The 22,500-nt window shown below is 42.3% G+C and overlaps 1 protein-coding gene and 1 long non-coding RNA gene across 2 annotated transcripts in view; one reads left to right on the forward strand and one right to left on the reverse strand.

The window, feature by feature from the left end:
- Positions 1-22,500, forward strand: part of thrab (thyroid hormone receptor alpha b) — a 138,890-nt gene that overhangs the window by 83,813 nt on the left and 32,577 nt on the right. The window contains exon 3 of the mRNA XM_047817556.1: positions 21,881-22,094. Within this exon, the coding sequence (XP_047673512.1) occupies positions 22,039-22,094 (56 nt within the window). The 5' untranslated portion in view covers positions 21,881-22,038. The remainder of the gene's footprint in view (positions 1-21,880; positions 22,095-22,500) is intronic.
- Positions 6,375-11,475, reverse strand: LOC125145349. Its single transcript, XR_007143715.1, has 3 exons — positions 11,300-11,475; positions 7,791-7,915; positions 6,375-6,978 (listed from the first exon to the last, which is right to left on the reverse strand). It is a non-coding gene; the product is annotated as an uncharacterized LOC125145349 (long non-coding RNA).

Consider the following 22,500-nt stretch of genomic DNA (forward strand, 5'->3'; position numbering starts at 1 on the left):
TGCATGGTAGGTTGATTGGCATCTCTGGAAAATTGTCCATAGTATGAGAGTGTGTGTGTGCCCTGTGATGGGTTGGGACTCCGTCCAGGGTGTATCCTGCCTCGATGCCCGATGACACCTGAGATAGGCACAGGCTCACCGTGACCTGAGAAGTTCGGATAAGCGGTAGAAGATGAATGAATGAAAATATTTATCCTTAGCCAGATTTTGACTAATTAATCGACTTATACCATTCATGGCCACTTTCTTTAGGTCTCTAACCTTCATGTTGCTTTTACCCCTATAACTTGTTCCTCTTCCTTATTACTTCTTCCTCTCTGTGGTTACTGTCCAGGCTAACTGCATTTACCACACATTAATCATACTGTGCAAACCTCATTAACTCCCAACCACTCTGTCCTCGCCCACCACCAGACCCGCCAGTCGGGCAACTATGGCAGGAGAACCATGTGGGGGTTTCTGGGTAGGGTGGAGTATCAGAAGTACAAGGGCTTTGTCATAGGAACATTCACATGGAGCTCCTATCTGTGTTGATGAAGTGCCTCCACTCCTCATTAGCAGTATACAAAGAGCTCAAGCAGCTGAGGCCTCTTGGGTGCGTGTGGCCCGACTTATCCATGGCCTCTTAGGAGTTTGAGTTTCCTGCCCCAAATCTTAATCTTACTGCCATCACTCAGCAAAGTGGCCATTTAGCAAAGTCTTTAGCTGGAGTAAAATCCAGGAAAAAAAAAAGAGCAAAAGAGAGCTTGTCCTGACGAAGGTAGAGGTGTGTTTGCACAAAATAAACAGACAAAATAAACCCCTTGAGGTTCTGCACACATGCCGAGCAAACACATCTTCACAAATAGTCCGATTAAGGCATAGGGACATGTACAAATACCCTTCAACGCACACTCACACTAGTGCCCTATGTGTACAGGAATAATGATGGATTCCCATCTGAAAGCCCTCATGAGTATATACAGACTCCAGAATGAATCGAAGGCTTCTGGGAAAAGCAAAGTAACCAAAATCGTTTGGGGTGAAATAAAGGAGTATGATTAAGTAGGTGTTTCGTGTCCTACCACAGGGCAGCTGTACCACAAGCCATCTAGTTTTATCAGTTCCTCATCTTGGGTTCTGTGGCATCATCCCTGGAACCGTGAGAGAAATGGACTGGCTGAGCTGCAAGTGTTTGTGATGTGGTACATGTTTTTTTTTGTACACATACCACAAAGAAAGTACATGTATAACACATGTTTAATCGAGTCCAGCGCTCCACATGTGTCACTGGACAGGTTTCGCCTCAAAATATATACGAGCCACCCTGTGGCTTACTCGTGCACCATCTACGAGCCCTTGGACCTTGGGCTAGAAGTGTTTATTATTCAGGGTGGTCCAGGTTTCTGTCAGCGTTTAGGACCTATTAAAGAGGTGACGGAGATGTGTGCGTGAGTGCTAGAGCTAAGTGGGCGGGTAGGTGTGTCAGTAGTTTTTTTGTGTATGTAACTAGGTGTGTATCATGATTAGGGATAGGCTGAGTAAGGGTTGTTAGATTCCTAGAAGAGGTTTCCTTGGAGCCTTCAACTGTGGATCTGGTAGAAATAGTTCTAGAAATATTCACATTTTGTCAAAATCGAAGCTTGAGTATCAGAAATCAAAGTTTTTGAAAAAGACTATGTGGTTCTGCTTGGAACCCCATTCTGATAGGGAAGAACCTATTCTACATAATACACATTTATGTTTAGATTCATATGTTGTTTCTTCAAGGAACTCATTCGTCATGGGGATCAAACTAGGAAATGGTTTCCTCAACAGTTCTTAGATTCTTAGATGGGTTTCACTTGGAAAAATTGGGGAAGTGAGTGAGGGAAGTTGTTATTGAACCCAGAACTTGGATTAAGAACTAAGATTCCTAGAGGACTTCTACTTTATGGAAAAGAAAGTTCTTCTACTCTAAAGACGGTTCTAGTTAAAGGGATCTATTGAAGGTTTTCAGATTCCTATATCATTTGTACATGGAATCCTTTTAATCTCATTGGACTTGAATGTTGGACTTGAAGGTTTTTTGGATCATTCAGGGTTCTTAAAGGTGGGGTCTCCATTGTTTGAAAGCCAATGTTGATATTTGTAAGCAAGGCCCTGAGCAAGGCCCTTAACCCTTAGTTGCTAAGTTGTAAGTCACTCTGGATAAGGGTGTCTGCTAAATGCCGTAAATGTAAATGGGTCCCACCCCTGTTTTGATAGCTCCGCCCACACATACACCAGACAAGTATAACCCAAGTATAACCTAGACAAGTATTATGGTGGAACCTGTTGGGGCAGCCAACCTGTTGGGTTTCAGCCCATTTCTGCTCATTGGCTGCACGTTTGTTTTGATTTTTGTTTAGTTTGTCGGCTCAACGCAGTTTTCAGAAGCATTTCTCAATCAACAGAGACCCCACCTTTAAAATAAGATGTAATAGACTCTAGTAGAACCTAGAGATGTTCTAGGTGCAACTATTTATTGAACATGGACCTTGAATCACTAGGAACATTACACTCACAGAAGGTTTCCTCAAGAATCATACATTTCTGGAGGGCTTCTAAGTTGAGAAACCTAAGAGAAGGTTCTAGTTCAAGGGTTCTATTTCAGCTTTCCAAATCATTTCTACTCAATTACAATGAACACTAAGTAAAAAAAAAAAGTCATCAAATCTTTTTCTACAAATTAAATAGTTCTTAGATTTGGATCTTTAAGGGTCTTATAGATTGGTTGTTCTGTTAACCCATTTTTTTTAAACTTTTATTTTAATGATTTCAGAGCTACATGGAAACCGTTTCTCACTTGGAACCTGGATAAAAAAAAAGCATTGTCCTTAATGATTAGTTAAGAGGTTTTATCTTCCTAAAGCTCTATGCTAATTAAATTCCTGTGTAGAAGCTGATGTCTGTGACCGAGCAGTTTAGCTGAACTCTGGGAATCCCCCATGAGTATGGAGAAAATTACATGTGCATAATTGAAATCTTGAGGAAATCTTTTTATTTATTTATTTATTTTTTTAATGAACATAGCCCACAGTGTTTGTGCATGGAGTGAGTGTTTATAGTCATGTTTATTTGCATGTGTTCGGTCGGTGCTGGCACTCAGGACAGATCCGGAACAGATTTCAGGCTGAGATGTTCCCTTGGGGTCTGTTCTCTGTTTATGACTGGCGAAAAACTCTGAAGCCACCAGTTTATGCTTTTATTCTCTTTCCATAAACATGGTCCTATTTAATCCTCTTATTTAAATTACACAGGGAGAAAGTCATGGATATGGTTTCGGTTTCAAGCGAAACTATCAATATTTCCACATTTCAACAGAGTATGCAGATTTTTTCTTTATTTCAGCGTTCTCTCAGTACCGGAAAACATTCCGGTTTAATCCGATTTATAGTTTAAATTCTCTAATGCAAGTTTACAAAATCTACCCTTGAATCTCTGACCTCTACACCAGCAGGTCCGTTTTCCATAAATGCTTAAAAAAGTCCTCAAAATGCATAAAGTTCTATAGGAATCTAAGGTCCTTTTTACACCCGGTCACTTCACGTGTTGTCTCTGATCCGATAGCTATCTGACTTGTTAAAACTGTACCGTTTACATCAGGCCACATAAACGCGTCTCGGCGAATCGGATATCGATCCGATCTTTCTACTCCCGCCCAAAATGCTGATATATTTGTCCTCATTTCCGGGGTAATTGAAATGGAACACACTTTGGTGGATGCGGTTTTCAGAACACGATCAAAAAGAAGACGAAAAAACTCGTTACAACGTTTATGCTACAAAAAGCAGCATTTACATTTATTTGTTTCTGGCGCGATGCACGACTCGCGAGTCACCTGCGAGTGATGTACTTCCGTTTGGGAGGAGTATAGCGCTGATGTATGTGGCTTGAACAACCACATTCATTTACACCTGTCCAGTTTCATCTGAAACGCGTCCCAGACCTCCTCCTGAAGGGGTTTGTACCATCGGGTTTATATCCGTCTCCAAAACGTTTCAGAGGGCATTTAGACCTGGTCTTTTTACCGTCGGATAGATATCTGATCACAGAAAACACAGGAAGTGACCAGGTGTAAAAAGCCCCTATGAATGCACTTTTGTTAGTAATTCATGCTCCATTTTTATGCTTCTATATAGAATCAAAAGATTTCCTGATCAGTTAGGCTTCAAATGCGGATCCTTAACAATCCAAAAAATGTTCCAAAGAAGACCTTTTTAAGAATTACAGTACCTAGTAGTCCACGTCCTTGCTGTTCAAGATAAACCAGACTATATCCTTTTCAGACCCCCATAAGATCAATGATCCAAAGAATCCTTAAGGTACCTTTTTAAAGAGAATGAATGTCTTCTAATTAAATTCCATGCTTGAAAACCTCCACACTTGAGGTACAGATTCTGTCTGGGTTTTTTTTTTTTAGCTTAGCTTCCTTATAGGTTTTTTCTTTAACTTGGAACCATTGCAATGTCTTCGGTGTTCCATCAGGGGGATGATCCTTTTCTGCCTCCTACAGCAGAGTCGTTTCCTATCCAATTAAAAAAACTTTGTAGAGCCTTCAAAAAACTTGTTAGACCCCATTTTCTAATGTGTTACTGAAGACCAAGATAGCTTGAACATTGCTTAGATATTATGAAGAAAGGGTTTTTAGATAAGTAAGGCTTCTTGGGACAACTAAAGCACGTTCTCCTCACACCTCCAGGGTCGGGGTTCGATTCCCGCCTCCGCCTTGTGTGTGGAGTTTGCATGGTCTCCCCGTGCCTCGGGGGTTTCCTCCGGGTACTCCGGTTTCCTTCCCCGGTCCAAAGACATGCATGGTAGGTTGATTGGCATCTCTCGAAAATTGTCCATAGTGTGTGAGTGTGTGAGTGAATAAGAGTGTGTGTGTGTGTGTGTGCCCTGTGATGAGTTGGCACTCCGTCCTGGGTGTATCCTGCCTCGATGCCCGATGACGCCTGAGATAGGCACAGGCTCCCCGTGACCCGAGGTAGTTCTGATAAAGCGGTAGAAAGTGAGTGAGTGAGTGAGTGAGTGAGTGAGTGTTCTGAATCAGGCAAATCAGATTTAATTTATTCTGTGGTCATGTGCACATAGACTGCATGGTCACGATCAACGTCTTGCTGCCTTTATGCACACACTCGTCCCCCACACACACTTGTTTGGTGAGTTAACTGGGTGAGAGCAGGTTGGCATGGAACAGTTTGATCTTCAGCAGGCTGTGATGACAGATCTTAATACTTACATGTCAGGGTCTACATAGAATCTTACACTTCCTCTTGGGTTATGTAAGGGTCTGGATATCAGAGGAGATCTACGTCATCTGTCAATCATCTTTTGGAACTTTTAAGGAGCAAGGAAATTGATGTTCAAGGAACACTAAACATGATTAATGGTGTTGGTTCTCAATGGTTCCTTGGACTGTTCCTCGGACTGTTGTCGAGTTCTTTATTAAACCTTTAATAAACATGGAGCATTACTAGTGATATTACAGGCTCTTTGATTCCTAGAGAAATCCCTGAATCCCTTTCTGATAGGAAAGTCCTTAGAGAACGTTTTAGTAGTTAAATCCTTTAGAAGGATAAGTGTATGATTTTTAGAAGAATCCTTGGAATCCCTTCTGACAATATATTGTCAGGTTCGAGACAGAACCAGACCTACATGGAATTTGAAGTAGTAGTATAACTATGTTTCTTAAGTGGTTCTACTTGTGACCTTCTCTGATAAGGACATCAAATTTTAGGACACATGGAACTGGAATTGCATTGGAGTTTCCTCAAGGGATTTTTGATTTATAGGGTTTTGGATTTTGGATTTGTAGATCTATTTGGAACTAGAGGTCTTCTTGGGTCTAAAGAAACGTACCCGACCCGAAGTGACCCGAATCACTTTTTACCCGAACCCGACGTGCATAATTTTTTTGTTTTTAAGAAAGACCAGACCCGAGACAAACCCGGAAAAATTAGACCCGAGTCCGACCCGTTGGCAATATTTTTTTTTACCCGACTGGACCCGAATGTTGCACACATCGATGCAGCCCTGCACGCACCAGTCAGACAGAAAAGTAACCGCTACAGCGTGGATTCAAAATGAATGTTGACAGGTCTGTGTCAACAAAAATTTGCTTACCGCCAGCAACACGATATCGCAAGCGGTCTTGGCAAACAGACGAGAGGTTGGAAAAGGACTCGAGTCGATGCACACACACGAGATACACTTCTCGGGTCCGTTCGGTAAAAACACATTCATTTTAAATTACCCGAGACCCGACGCCGCTATTATTATACCCGACCCGTGTCCGAGGTACACGTGAAACTTTTATACCAAACCCGCTCGGGTCTCGGGTCGGATGTTGTCCGATTCTTCATTAAACCTATAAGGAAATCGGATCTTGAATTACAATCCGAGCTATATTTTCCGAAACAAGATTCCTAGACGGACTTGACTTGGATTCTATTGTGAAATAGAAACCTCATGTCGGGTTTATCGACTTTATGGATTTGGAGTTTTGTCAACATGGAACTTGAATGAATTAGACAAATGAATGTAAATATTTGTAATAAACGGAACGTTTATTACGGTAGTGCAGAGAACACCGATATAAAGATGAAACCCCAGTGTACAGTGTAAAATGATTATGTATGACTCATCGCTCTCTTAGAACTTGTGTGTAATTGTGGCTAACATTAATAAAAGAAGTTTAATTATTAACGTCATGTAACCCAATGGAAATATAGAGATCGGTAATGCTTTCTGCCCATTTGTGGAGTCAAAATAAAGAGAAAGAGAGAGAGAGAAAGGGTGAGATAGAGAGATGCCTTGAGCTTTTTTTTTATTTCCTCAGCTGAGATTGTACAGATTTGTCTTGGCACATGGTGTTGTGTTGTGTCTCGTGCCCGCTCGGGCAGTAGGTTAGGGCAACGTGCCCAGATCCCTCATCTCTCACCTGGCCTCACTTCCCATCCACCTGTCTGCTGAGTCCTGGAACACACACACACACACACACACACACACACCTAATTTTACTTCCGCTTTCCGTTTTGTACCAAATCTTTCTTTATGATTTCGTTCATAAAAATATACAACAATTTTATTTTAGGGTGCTAAAAGTTATGATACCTGATCATCAACTAATGTACATTTTTTATTATATTCCAAAAACTAGGCCGACAATTAACAGTTTTAATTAAACAGTTAACAGTCTACCGATACCATTGTCAAATACGCGCTGCAAAGCTCCAAAACTATTGGCACCCTCGGAACTGCTTACTAGGTAATTAAAGTTAGTCATATAAGATATTTGCGGTTAATAACATACAGTATATATGATGAATGTACAATAATGAAAATATAAAAGGAATGTTATTATTAGTTTTACTTCTATTCATTCACTTGTTTGTTTGTTTCTTTCTTTCTTTCTTTCTTTCTTTATTGTATCAGAGCCATTTGTCATAATTATTGGCGCTCCTTCGTTTTCCCAGCTAGTGCATCTAAAGTGTGTATACAAAGCAATAATAATATTAATAATAATGTATTTGTAATACAAAGCACATTGTGATTCAGTTACACTTTGTTTATTTATTTATTTTCCTTTTTATTTTTATTTTATTTTATTTATTTTTGCCAAATGTGTTGGAGATAATCTGAGTGAAAGCACTGGATTTACAACCAAAGACACGGTCATGACCTTTGACTCCTGTGTGCCCTTCTGTCTTTGCTGTGCTCTGCTTTTCTCTCTCTCTTTCTCTCTGTCTCTCTCTATCTCGCCCTCGAGTTTGCGTTATTTACATCACCTCGCCGTCGCCGTCCTGTTTATTGTGACCTGATTGCTGTAAGTAGGTCAACAGGTTTGTGTATTTGTGTCTGATGCTTGAGGAAATCCTGTTGCCTGCACCATTTACTGTACTTTCCACTCCGTCTGTGGAAATAAAATATGAGCATTAAGAGAGGAAAAAAAAAAAGAATGAAGAAAGAGTGTGACATAAAGAGAGAACGAGAGAACAGCTTGTGGTGAAAGTTTCCCCACATTACAAGCTCCATCTGTGAAAGATTTATATTATTCGCTGCTGCGGTTTACAATAGACAGAGCACAAAGTTGCACCGAGACGAACGGTCTGATTTCATCTGATCAAGATCTGGCTTTTGTTGACAGATCCGCTCTGCAATGCAACATGCAGATGAGAAGGATTACAAAAAAAGCAGCTCTTGTTTGCAAACACACTCACAGCCTTGGCAGCGTTTTAGTCAGACTTTGCCAGAGAAGTAAAGATTTATTTTTCTGTACTGTATGCTCAGTTCTCTGACCTTTCACTGACCCACCGTACTCGTACCAAGCTGAGTTCCTGCCAATCCCTCCCTTTTCCCCTCAGCATCTTAAACACCGGCTGACACAATATCCTACCGCTCAGCACTAGTTGAAGACGAAAAAAAAAAAAAGTGTGTGTGTGACAGGGAACGGAATGGGGTCCGGCCCTAAAGGTGTGGAAGGTGTGACATTTTAATTGTATGATTATAGTCTTACTGTTAGAGACTGTTTTTTTTCCCCCTACATTGTGACACACTAATGTGCAGATTCGAGATGTACGGAATGTAAAACCATCGATTTTCACATCTGGAAAAATTCAAGAGTTCACATCTGTTTTGATTAAAAACAAACCGAAACGATGGTTTATTCACATCGATGTGTGTCACAGATACTTATTATTATTGAACTATTAATAAAGTGTATAATTTGTCAATATATTACTGATATTTATTGATAGAAAGGATTCTCCACTTTTAACCAGAGTGTAACTGATAACAGGAAGTAACTTGTTAAGCACTATTCGGACGGGACTAGTTTTACGTGGGGACGTGGGGGTAAAGTAATTATTACCAGAGCTTCTCGGTGAGTTTAGTCTCGTCCGAATGCGCCATCTCTGTAATCATTACGGACAATGTCAGTAAAGATTACGCCGACTTTTACCTTCTGTAAAAATGTCCGGAAAAATTACCTCAGGTAATACTGATCCCGTCCGAAAAGACCCGCTGTAAATATGTACGGTAAAATTCCGTCATTTCCTGTTTAAAAGTAGTTTTTGGCACGTTTTTCATGCATGGAGGCGCTTGAAACAGGAAGCAACGTCATACGCACATGACGACAAGGAGGTTACTGTGGTGCGTAAAGCGAGTTACCCCTCCCACTTCTGCTAGTTTTACTGAGATGTCTTGTCCCGTGCGAACTGGCTAATTAATATTACAGACGTCCTTAGGTAAAATCGCATTACTCCACGTCCCCACGTAAAACTAATCCCGTCCTTATAGGGCTTTAGTCACAGAAATGATAACAACTATAAATGGACAGAATTCAGAAAGATCCTGGACTAAAAATATTGAAATTTTAATGTATTTTTCCCCAAGTAAACATTTTAGGTTCGAATTTATACAACAGTGATGAAAACAGGAAGATTTAAATTTGCTCTAATAGACTTAAGATCCAGAATAATACATTATCTTTGAATCAGATGAAACTGGACAGGTGTAAATGAATGTGGTTGTTCAAGCCAAATACATCAGCGCTATACTCCTCCCAAACGGAACTACGTCACTCGCAGGTGATCTTTCACCCAGGCGTCTCGTCGGGGCTTAAAACGCGCTGCTGCCGTCAGCGAAAATGCAGCAAACAGTAAACGCTGTTTTTTGTAGCATCTTTTGTTTTTTGTAGCAAACGTCTTAACCATTTTTTTTCGTCTTCTTTTTGATTGCGTTCTGAAAACCGCATACACCGAAGCGTGTTCAATTTCAATTAACCCGGAAATGAGGTCAAATATATTTACATTTTGGGCGGGAGTAGAAAGATCGGATCAATAACCGATTCGCCAAGACGCGTTAATGTGGCCTGATGTAAATGGGACAGTTTTAACAAATCAGATAGCTATCGGATCAGAGACAACACATGAAGTGACCAGGTGTAAAAAGGCCCTAAATGCTACACGGAACCTGGGACCCAAACTGTAAAGCTGCTAAGTTTGTGGATATTTCACAGAATTAATCAACAGAAACACCCAGAAGTAGCTATCGGAGATTTTGGACTAGCTACCGAGAAGCTGGGTACATCTTCAAGTGCTCAAAATTCTGAGATTTGTTTCAGGTTAAAAAAATGGGATCAGTGACTTCTGATTTATTTGAACATTTAGCCACTTTTGCTAGCTAGAGCTAGATGTCAGTGTGTTCTCTCACAAGAAAGTTTATTTAAATGTATGTGTTTTCATAATCTTCAAACTGGCCACCAAGTTTCTTCTTATTGGTTTAGGGCCTGGTTAGTGCTCACATTCGGTTGCAGTAACTCGCTCTACCCTTGGAAGAGACATAAAGCCTGATGGCTGCTCCTCTCTAAGGATGTGATTTATTAGCACCTATTAATAACTGTGTGATAGTAAACAGGCCTGAGGGCTGTTCTTTAGGTGCGAGGATTATGCACAGCAGACACTGCTAAATGGCAAACTCTGCTTTGTATATTGAGAAAGAGAGAAAATGGCAAGAAATATAAGGATGCACACAAGCAGGAGGATCTGTGCTGGTTGGGGTGGTGGAGCTGAGCATAATCCATGACCTTTAGACTCCGTCTGGTAGACTGTGGTGGAGCAAAGTGTAGCTGAGCAGAGAAGCTTGGAGTATGGCAGGAACGAGAGAGGTAAAAAGTAGGATTCAGGGTAGAGGGGAGGGGAAAATGGAGTGAGGTGAAGTGCAGTAGTGTGGAATAGAGCAACATGAGCTACATTGGTGAAGAAGAGACCGATGTTCAGTGGAGTGGTGGAGAATGGACTGGTGTTCTATACAGCTGTGGAGAATGGACTAGTGTTCAGTAGAGTGGTGAAGTATGGACTGATGTTAAGTACAGTGGTGGGGAATTGACTGGTGTTAAGTACTGTGGTGGAGAATGGGCTGGTGTTAAGTACTGTGGTGGAGAATGGGCTGGTGTTAAGTACTGTGGTGGAGAATGGACTGGTGTTAAGTACTGTGGTGGAGAATGGACTGGTGTTAAGTACTGTGGTGGAATATGGACTGGTGTTAAGTACTGTGGTGGAATATGGACTGGTGTTAAGTACTGTGGTGGAATATGGACTGGTGTTAAGTACTGTGGTGGAGAATGGACTGGTAAGGAATGGAGTATGGTGAAGTACAGGATTGGACAATAGAGCTGAGTAAAGTTCAGTGGTGATGAATAGAATTTGATGGAAATATTTGATGGCATGTGGAATGTAAGTTGCGTTTGGGGACTTTGTCATGATTTCTTTAGAAACCCCCCACAGAGTCGTCTCACCTGTCATGAATTATGTGTTCGCCATGTTTCCTGTTAATGTGCAACACATCCATGTGACCACGTGCAACACATCCATGTGACCACGTGCAACACATCCATGTGACCACGTGCAACACATCCATGTGACCACGTGCAACACATCCATGTGACCAGGTGCAACACATCCATGTGACCATCCATGTGACCAGGTGCAACACATCCATGTGACCACGTGCAACACATCCATGTGACCATCCATGTGACCAGGTGCAACACATCCATGTGACCATGTGCAACACATCCATGTGACCAGGTGCAACACATCCATGTGACCATCCATGTGACCATCCATGTGACCAGGTGCAACACATCCATGTGACCACGTGCAACACATCCATGTGACCAGGTGCAACACATCCATGTGACCATGTGCAACACATCCATGTGACCATCCATGTGACCAGGTGCAACACATCCATGTGACCATGTGCAACACATCCATGTGACCATCCATGTGACCAGGTGCAACACATCCATGTGACCATCCATGTGACCAGGTGCAACACATCCATGTGACCACGTGCAACACATCCATGTGACCATGTGACCATCCATGTGACCACGTGCAACACATCCATGTGACCATGTGCAACACATCCATGTGACCATGTGACCACGTGCAACACATCCATGTGACCACGTGCAACACATCCATGTGACCACGTGCAACACATCCATGTGACCAGGTGCAACACATCCATGTGACCAGGTGCAACACATCCATGTGACCACGTGCAACACATCCATGTGACCACGTGCAACACATCCATGTGACCACGTGCAACACATCCATGTGACCATGTGACCATCCATGTGACCACGTGCAACACATCCATGTGACCATGTGACCACGTGCAACACATCCATGTGACCATGTGACCACGTGCAACACATCCATGTGACCATGTGACCACGTGCAACACATCCATGTGACCACGTGCAACACATCCATGTGACCACGTGCAACACATCCATGTGACCACGTGCAACACATCCGTGTGACCACGTGCAACACATCCATGTGACCACGTGCAACACATCCATGTGACCATGTGACCATCCATGTGACCATGTGCAACACATCCATGTGACCATGTGACCACGTGCAACACATCCATGTGACCATGTGACCACGTGCAACACATCCATGTGACCACGTGCAACACATCCATGTGACCACGTGCAACACATCCATGTGACCACGTGCAACACATCCATGTGACCACGTGCAACACATCCGTGTGACCACGTGCAACACATCCGTGTGACCACGTGCAACACATCCATGTGACCACGTGCAACACATCCATGTGACCACGTGCAACACATCCATGTGACCATGTGACCATCCATGTGACCACGTGCAACACATCCATGTGACCATGTGCAACACATCCATGTGACCACGTGCAACACATCCATGTGACCACGTGCAACACATCCATGTGACCATGTGCAACACATCCATGTTCCAGATCCAGCCATGAGAATGATTTCAATACTTTCTTCTTTTGTTCTTCTTTATTTAAATAGACAAAGAAGAAAAACATTTTGTCTCAATTTCATGAGCTAAAGCAACATCAAACATCAACATGGCCCTGACCAAGATAAAGCAGTTATTGTAAAAACCATCGTTGACGGAAACATATTGTCATTAGCATCTTTTTGCTGATTAGTTTTGGAACCCAGCTGAGTGTCTCTTGTCATGTTAAAATCTATCTGCAGTCACTTTAGTACTCTGCAGAAGTCTTGGGCCACCTAAGGAAGTTATACGTCTGGATAACATCTGTTTACTTGCTTGAAATAACTCCATGTATCATTAGTATAGATGTTGAAGTGCTTATGTGGCCTTGTTTAGAATTGTGTAAATGAAAAACTGAATGTTATTGTAAAGGTTTCCATCAAATACTTGTCTGTATTTCTCTATGCTTCTGTTTGAGCAAAACCAAATAGCGGTATTGAGGATAAGAGCACAGCACAGGATGTCCATGTTGTGGAGGTTCCGACGTTGTTTATGTTGAGTATACGTTCCTAAAGTGACCTTTCTTTGCCTGAAATGTCTTTCTCTGCAGTGTTCTATCAGTTATTAGGCATTTATATGGAATTGCTTAACCAAAAAACACACTCAGATAGAACCTCGTAAAAATGAACTGTGTTTGAATTCTTTAAAAAATAAGAACAATCAAAAAAACTTTCTCAATCTCTTAAAAGTTCATTCATTCATTCATCTTCTACCGCTTATCCGAACTTCTCGGGTCACGGGGAGCCTGTGCCTATCTCAGGCGTCATCGGGCATCGAGGCAGGATACACCCTGGACGGAGTGCCAACCCATCACAGGGCACACACACACACTCTCATTCACTCACACACACACACTACGGACAATTTTCCAGAGATGCCGATCAACCTACCATGCATGTCTTTGGACCGGGGGAGGAAACCGGAGTACCCGGAGGAAACCCCCGAAGCACGGGGAGAACATGCAAACTCCACACACACAAGGCGGAGGCGGGAATCGAACCCCCAACAGTGGAGGTGTGAGGCGAACGTGCTAACCACTAAGCCACCGTTTGTTGAAGCCATGTTGAAGCCAATTAGTTTAAAAAGGATTCATGTCCCAATAGAATGATATACATTTAGAGATCTAAACTCTTACAGAAATCTACTTCTTATAGGCTTATACATAAGCATATAAACCTTCTTCTAGGGCTGGGCGATACGGCTGAAAACCGTATCACGATATCAGTGTTTCATATCGGTCGATATCGATAATTATTGATATTTTTTATGACCTATTTACAATAAGGACTAGGAGAAAAATTTTATTTTAATTTTAAAATATTACATTTAAACATTTTTATTTTAAACTTAACCTTCCTCTGATCAGAATCCCCTCAGTTATTAAGACAGAAATATCAACAACCAGGAAACCTCCAATAATTATAATGTAAACATAAGTCTAAAGTCACAATGAACACTTAACTATTATCTCTTAACATTTAAGGTGCAAAATGAAAGAAAATGTAAGAAATGCTTAATAATGTGTAATAAAATAGTGCAAAGTGTTAAATATAATAATTAGCAGACGACGTTGTTGTGACTACGGTCAGATTTATAATATCCAAAAAACTGCCATACTGGCGAGCTGACGTTTCCTCTTTTATTTACACTTTCCTCGCTCGCCGCGGCTCATTTTCTGCTCATCAGTCGGCGGTTACTGAAGAGGAATCCAGCAGACCAGCACGAGACAATGATATGGTGCAACCAAACATGATACTGTTACATGATTGGCTGTTAGCGTGTCACTCCCTACGTTGCTAGGTTACCAGAGAGTGAGTGCCTTTGTTAATGCAACCAAACTTGCTTCCGACGAACAATAAAAAATATTGAACGTTTTTATTGAACACATTGTTTATTGATATCGATCACGTGTCTATCGCGATACATATCGTTATCGTTTTATCGCCCTGCCCTACCTTCTTCTTCTTCTTCTTCTTTTTCTACAAGATGACTTTTCTTAGTAAAAGCAATGACTTTGGTGCCGTTTAGCTCAGTGTGAGAGAGATGAATAAAACAATGTTGGTCTTTTACTTCATACGAACCAACAGACCGAGTCATTTACATTTCATTACATACGTACATAGATTTCATTGTGACACTTTGAAAACTGTCTAAACGGTTCATGTTTAAACCCGTCCTTTGAGTGTACCAGGTACTTTATAACTCCCAAGTGTGTTTTCTGTTTGTTAAACTGTACTAACACTAACATCAGCGTTGAGACATCCACTGAATCACCACTGAAGGAAAGATCTTAATTGGGTATAACAAGAATGCAGTCAGTTTTATTTTTATACTAATGGCCGTTATTAGTGGGTAGTGTTGACACCTTATAGCTCCAGAGTCCCTGGTTTAGTCCTGAGCTCAGGATACTGTCTGTCCATGATCTTCCTGTGTCTGTCTCAGTGGTTCTTTGGTTTCCTCCAACTTCCAGCAGCATGCTGTGAAATAGCAACTATTGCCTGGACTTAGGTGTGAATGAGTGCAGGATTGATGGACTGTAGTCCTATTCGGGTTATGTTCCTGTCTTGCACCCAGTGTTATAGGATCAACCCTGATCAGGGTACAACAGTTACTGAAAATGACTTGAGGTAAATTGAGGTAGTTTAGTTGGCTGACCCATAAATAAAGGGCATTTACATTTGTAAGGGCCTTGCAGTGAAACTTGGTAGACCTGGGATTTGAACCAACAGCCTACCGAGCAGTAGTCCAACACCTTAACCACTAATGCCCCTTTTCCACCGAGGCAGTTCGAGTGCTGGTTCGGAGCCTAATTTAGAACCAGTTCTTTCTTTATCGACAGCCAAAGCACCGGCTCTGAACCAGGAAAAGTGGTTCTTAAGTAGCACCAAAACGTTGCTGGTCTAAACTTAAGAACCGCTTGTGTCATGAGCTGTGGGCGGGGCTACTGTTAGCGCATTTGATAATATACCAATGTTTACTACACTTTTACTTTACCGCGATATGTTACATTATCAGCACACATGATAGTAGGTAGCTACATGTTAAGGCTAACTTTTTTCTGTGTTAACGATAAAATAACGTTATGTACTTTATCGATTACAACCTCCGTTTATACAGATTACACGGAGCTGCACGTACACGTCGGATTCGCCGCGTTTGGATGCTAATGTAGGTTCACAAAGCCATGAGCATTAACAGTAAAGCAACATTGTTGTTGTGTTTGTGTTTGTCGCTGCTGCGCTGCTGAGTAACGTGACACGTATACAGTGACGTCACACTCGGCGCTGTGATGCTTTCTAACCGATGGAAAGGCAAACCGGATCTTAGAAGGTTCGCCAGTGGAACCAATTTTGAACCAGCACCAGCGCTAGCTCTGAACCAGCACCCGGGTCTTTTTGGTGGAAAAGGGGTATAAGCTACCACATCACCCAAGGAAGAATAAACAGCTGAATTCCTTATAGCCATTCGTTGATTTTTCAGAATAAAATGAGTCATCTTGGTATATTTTTGTCCTTGAACTGCTACGTCTGATTCCACCACCATCTACATGTGATGCCCTGATGTAAATGTTAAAGGATTGTCTTAGGAAGAATCACTATAGCGTTGATCAGTTAAAATAACGGGAACCGTTGCGCTGTATTTTTTGTGTATTTGCATTAAAAGCAGTCGCCCCTGTTGCACTTATCCTTGGTATCTTACATCTGCAGTATAACCACTTTCTTTTTTTTTCAGTGTTGAGCTCTTCTACCGTTACTGCCTTCTTTTGCAAGCACTCTAAACCCATAGTGTATTAACTCGGTCAGTAATTATTCTTTTTTATGCTGTTTCGAGTCTTCTGTTTTGAAGTATGCAATTAAGGCCATGGCAAGGAGCAAAATGATGCCGATGGGCAAAAAGTTGGCCTTTTGAAAACTTTCATTTTCAAAAGGCCAATTAAAAGATTTTAGAATGGAGCAAGCAGTAACTGCACCTGCACTGTTTTTACACTGCACTGCGTCAACATATATGCCAACTAATATATATCTTCACGCTGTCCAACACCCATATAGACGCACCTGCAATGCCCAGAAATGCCTACAGCTTGTTTATTAATGATATATTAGTGAGTCTGTTCCTCTACCTTTCTCGCCCACTTATTATCCAGTCACTTTTACAGCCTTAATGTATTGCTGTATCCTGAAATTTTGTCCCTTGCAGCCGTAGTGCCGCTCTGATTTTACCCTTCAAATCCTGACCCCTCAAATTTGAGTTATTTTTGCCTCGGTTTTCTCTCTTTCATTCTGTTTCGGTCAGCTTTATCGCATTCTACCCCTGACTGCTCAGTCTTTTTCAATGTAGCATTGGAAACAAGAACCCTGGGGCTATAAAGCTTTTTTATATGTCCTGAGTGTTCGAAGGCATGATGCTTTATGGATTTGACCCGGACCCGTGCAGGAGAGGCTGCAGCAGGCACAAGCTGAGAGGAACGAGTGTCTATGGACAGCCATATGCAGCGTCTCGTTCTGAAAAGGGGTGGAGGGAGATGGTTTGAGGAGGGGAAGCATCACATCTTTTCCCACTTGTTAAAACCTCTCAGCTGAGAGTGCTGTCCTTTCTGTATTTTTTGACTGAGAACAGATTGCATTGAGAAGTGCTACACCACTCGCTGACAGACTGACGTAGCTAGCGATCTCTCTTGCAATATTTGGTATGTAGTAGCAGGGCAGTTTGGTCAGTGGACACAAGCAAGCCAGCATCCTGAAAGTAGCCAGCCAAGCATTAACTAATACAGGATGAATGTCCCTTTGGCACTGCTCTGGCTGGCTTGCATCACACACTTGTTTCGGTGCCCTTGAACTGAAGTGTGCTCCTGCATTGAATGTGTAATGTAGGACAGCCGGATGCAGGCCCAGTTGTGTGTTTGGTATGCACACACACACACACACACACACACTGCTGCTCTTTTTCCCAACAGAGCAGTAAGATCTGGCAACCAACAGCCTTGCTAATCATGGTCTCATTGTTCCCTTTTTTTTTGCTCACCTAAACACAAAATTACCATTCAGATGGTGTTGTTTTATAGGGTCTGGCTTTTCAAGGAGTTCTGGAATGATTACAGTTAATTAGAACAGGATGAGTGATAAATTATAAATGGCAGTCAATCGGCTAGATAGTTTCATCATTTCTGAGGGATAAAAAATAAACAAACCATTGTTCCTCTTGAAGAAGATTGAATTGATATTTTATTTTTCACAATGACAGTTTGTGAAATGTTTAGTGTTTCTCCATGCTTATGTTACTCAAGGAGATAATGGAATCTTTACCAAATATCATTCATTCATTCATTTCCTACCGCTTATCCGAACTTCTCGGGTCACGGGGAGCCTGTGCCTATCTCAGGCGTCATCGGGCATCGAGGCAGGATACACCCTGGACGGAGTGCCAACACATCACAGGGCACACACACACTCTCATTCACTCACACACTCACACACTACGGACAATTTTCCAGAGACGCCAATCAACCTACCATGCATGTCTTTGGACCGGGGGAGGAAACGTGTGGAAAAGATGTGCCGGAATGCGGGTTGTAGAAATTTAAGAAACGTTTCCGATTCTTTTTAATTTCTACTCTAGACTGTCGTGCTTTTGATATAGTTGTTGTTTGGTCAGTGGTTTGTGGCCATGTCGAATCCTGGCTTTGGTGAACAGGTGCTTGAATGTTCCATATACAGATACATGTGGTTTTTGGTAAGCAGGCTACCATAAGCACTATTCGGACGGGATTAGTTCTACGTGTGGACGTGGGGGGTAAAGTAATTATTACCAGAGCTACTCTGTGATTTTAGTCCGAATGTGCCATCTCGGTAATCGTTACGGACAATGTCAGTAAAGATTACGGCGACTTTTACCTTCTGTAAAAAGGTCCGGAAAAATTACCTCAGGTAATACTAATCCCGTCCGAAAAGACCCGCTGTAAATATGTACGGTAAAATTCTGTCATTTCCTGTTTAAAAGCGCGTTATTCAAGCATGGAGGCGCCATGTTGTCTGTTTGCGCATGTGATAACAGGAAGCAACGTCATACGCACATGACGACAAGGAGGTTACTGTGGTGTGTAAAGCGAGTTACCCCTCCCACTTCTGCTAGTTTTACTGAGATGTCTTGTCCCATGCGAATTTTGCCAATTAATATTACAGACGTCCTGAGGTAAAATTGCATTACTCCACGTCCCCACGTAAAACTAATCCCGTCCGAATAGTGCTATAGAATACAAGAGATCTGTATTTTGTTCCAATGGCATTCCCCTGATTCGATCCGGTGTACAAGTTTTAATTCACTGATATATAATTATGTGACTGATTTACCCAGTTTGGGTTTTCATAGCAATAATGCTGTTTCAAATAGTAAATTAATTCCTTGGTCATGTTGGTTAGAGTTGGGGCCAATTGGTGTTCATAGTAAAGGTCTTCACGAGTCCACTTAGATCCGAAAACCCGAGGTCCGACCCGAGACCTGAGCGGGTTTGGGTCTAAAAGTTTCACGTGTGCCTCGGACATGGGTTGGGTATAATAATAACAGCATTAGTGGTTAGCATGTTCGCTTCACACCTCCAGGGTCGTGAATGAGTGAATGAGAGTGTGTGTGTGCCCTGCGATGGGTTGGCACTCTGTCCAGGGTGTATCCTGCCTTGATGCCCGATGACGCCTGAGATAGGCACAGGCTCCCCGTGACCTGAGAAGTTCGGATAAGCGGTAGAAAATGAGTGAGCGAGTGAGAGTGCGCGTCGGGTTCGGGTAAAAAGTGATTCGGGTCACTTGGGGTCGGGTACATTTTCTCACATCAGTATTACAAGAGCTGTTTGTCTGGGGCTCTTGAGTGGTTCAGCAGAAAATCATATACTGTATTGCCAGGATACTGCCAGTGCCAATCCTGACGATGCCACAGAGATCCATCACCATGTCATCGCCACTAGACATTCTTACTGGGTGGGTGGGTGTGTGGTGGGGGGCAGCATTATGCTCTAACCTGTCAATCAGAAAGGGTATGCATGTTTACGGGGTAGGACATTCATCTGAGGATTTATAGCTGATGTTTGATGTAGAAGCGGATTGAAAAGATGTAACGGCTTTGTATGTCTCAGAGGATGAACATGTTAGCTATCACTCTCCCAGGTTGGTACTGGTGCTACTGGTGGTACTGGTGCTACGCTCTGTACTCTGCACTAGCGACTTACTTGTGTCTGCAGACTATCAAACTCTTTTCTGCTCTAGTCTCACTGCTGTTACTAATGTACCTATGCTGTTTTCCAACGCTAGCTGTTAACTTGTATGAGATGTGCAGAAGAAACCTGTCACACATTGTAGTTTGTATAAAATATGGAAGCTGCGAGGAATCTGAAGAGCGCAGTGTTTGTTTGAAAGTCTGGCTGAACTGCTATCTCTCGTCAGAACCTGAACGGCAAACTGCTGACTGAACGTAAGCAAATCTGACAGTGTATACAGCCGAGCTGACAGGCCGTGTTCCACGTGCAAACATGGCTCTAACGTCAGAGGCCAGAAACGCAGACGGAACAAAGCTGCTAGCAGACAGCAGGTCTGTTACAGTGCTACAGATGAAGCATGTCACATGTAAACAGATGAACCTGGCTTTGGCTCATTACTTTCTTTCTTTCTTTCTTTCTTTCTTTCTTTCTTTCTTTCTTTCTTTCTTTCCTTTTTTCTATATCTATCTATCTATCTATCTATCTATCTATCTATCTATCTATCTATCTATCTATCTATCTATCTATCTTCTTTCCTTCCTTCCTTCCTTCCTTCCTTCCTTCCTTCCTTCCTTCCTACCTTCCTACCTTCCTTTCTTCATTCTTTCCTACCCTCCTTCCTTGCTTCCTTCCTTCCTTCCTTCCTTCCTTCCTTCCTTCCTTCCTTCCATTCATTCATTCATTTCTTCCACAAAAATAAATATGCAGGAATCTATTGATAAGAAAATACAGATATTTGATGACATGATTTTACTTCCTGTTAGCAGTAACATTACATGAAGAAGTCAATAACATTTGTACCCTGAACAGATAAGCAGTCAAACAGCCATCGCTAGTTAGCCAGAACTCCTGCAGCTGAAATAAACGAGCTGTCAGTTTACCACTGTGTGTGTGTGTGTGTGTGTGTGTGTGTGTGTGTGTGTGTGTGTGTGTGTGTGTGTGTGCTTTCAATGCTGCTGCTGACCTTGTTGCAGTGTTTGCACTTGAGCTTTAAGCCTGTGTTAAACAGAGCTGAGCACTACTGTGTTTCTCCTGCTGACACAGAGATGTGAACTCATTGATAGCACCAAGATCTCACACATATCTCACACAGGTCTCACACAGATCTCACACAGATCTCACACAGATCTCACACAGATCTCACACAGATCTCACACAGGTCTCACACAGACCTCACACAGATCTCACACAGACCTCACACAGACCTCACACAGATCTCACGCAGATCTCACACAAGTCTCACACAGACGTCACACAGATCTCACACATATCTCACACAAGTCTCACACAGATGTCACACAGATCTCACACATATCTCACACAGGTCTCACACAGACCTCACACAGATCTCACACATATCTCACGCAGATGTCACACAGATCTCACACAGATCTCACACAGATCTCACACAGATCTCACGCAGATCTCACGCAGACCTCACACAGATCTCACACAGATCTCACACAGGTCTCACACAGATCTCATGCAGACCTCACACAGATCTCACACAGATCTCACACAGACCTCACACAGATCTCATACATCTCACACAGGTCTCACACACCTCACACAGACCTTACACAGTTCTCACACACCTCACACAGATCTCACATATCTCACACAGATCTCATCCACCTCATACAGACCTTACACAGTTCTCACACACCTCACACACCTCACACAGATCTCACACAGATCTCACACACACTTCACAGCTGTAGCTCTTAGGCTTCTTTCACATCAGATTGCTGATACTTGCGTCTCTGTTATGTTTTAGGTGGCGTCTCATGGTATTAGTGGTTGCAGCGAGCATCAGGATTGGTCGCTGAGCTGTGGGATGTCCGTCTGACTCAGCGACGCGAATGACAGGCATCTGTCCTCAAGTGGGGCCCGCCTCAGTCTCACATGATTGGCTGCTGGATGGAATTAAGGTGAATGGAACACATGCCCAAGGAGCAGGATCTTAACCAATCAGAGACAGAAGAGAAACGGTGAGTCACTGGCTCCTCCGACTCCGACTCCTCATAGCTCATCCTAAATCTGACTTTCTTTCTTTCTTTCTTTCTTTCTTTCTTTCTTTCTTTCTTTCTTTCTTTCTTTCGTTCTTTCACATTTCTTATGTGGTTTTATTTGGTTGTAATCTGTTTTTATTTCTTTTTTGCACACAACATAACACACACTAATTATGCTGCTTTATAGACTTTAAGACTTCATATAGGTTAATAAATCTAACTTATTTGACTCGATATCGATGATCCGTGTAAACAGACGTCTCGTTTAAGAGAAGAATCTACAAGCGCTATTCCTCTTCCAGTTGTGTACCGTCTCAGATCATTTGCGCTCCCTCAGGCTCTCCATCATAAGGTTTGTGCAAATTTCATTTTCCTCAGCGGCTGT

Source organism: Tachysurus fulvidraco, chromosome 8 (assembly GCF_022655615.1).
Source record: "Tachysurus fulvidraco isolate hzauxx_2018 chromosome 8, HZAU_PFXX_2.0, whole genome shotgun sequence".
NCBI classification, from domain to species: domain Eukaryota; kingdom Metazoa; phylum Chordata; class Actinopteri; order Siluriformes; family Bagridae; genus Tachysurus; species Tachysurus fulvidraco.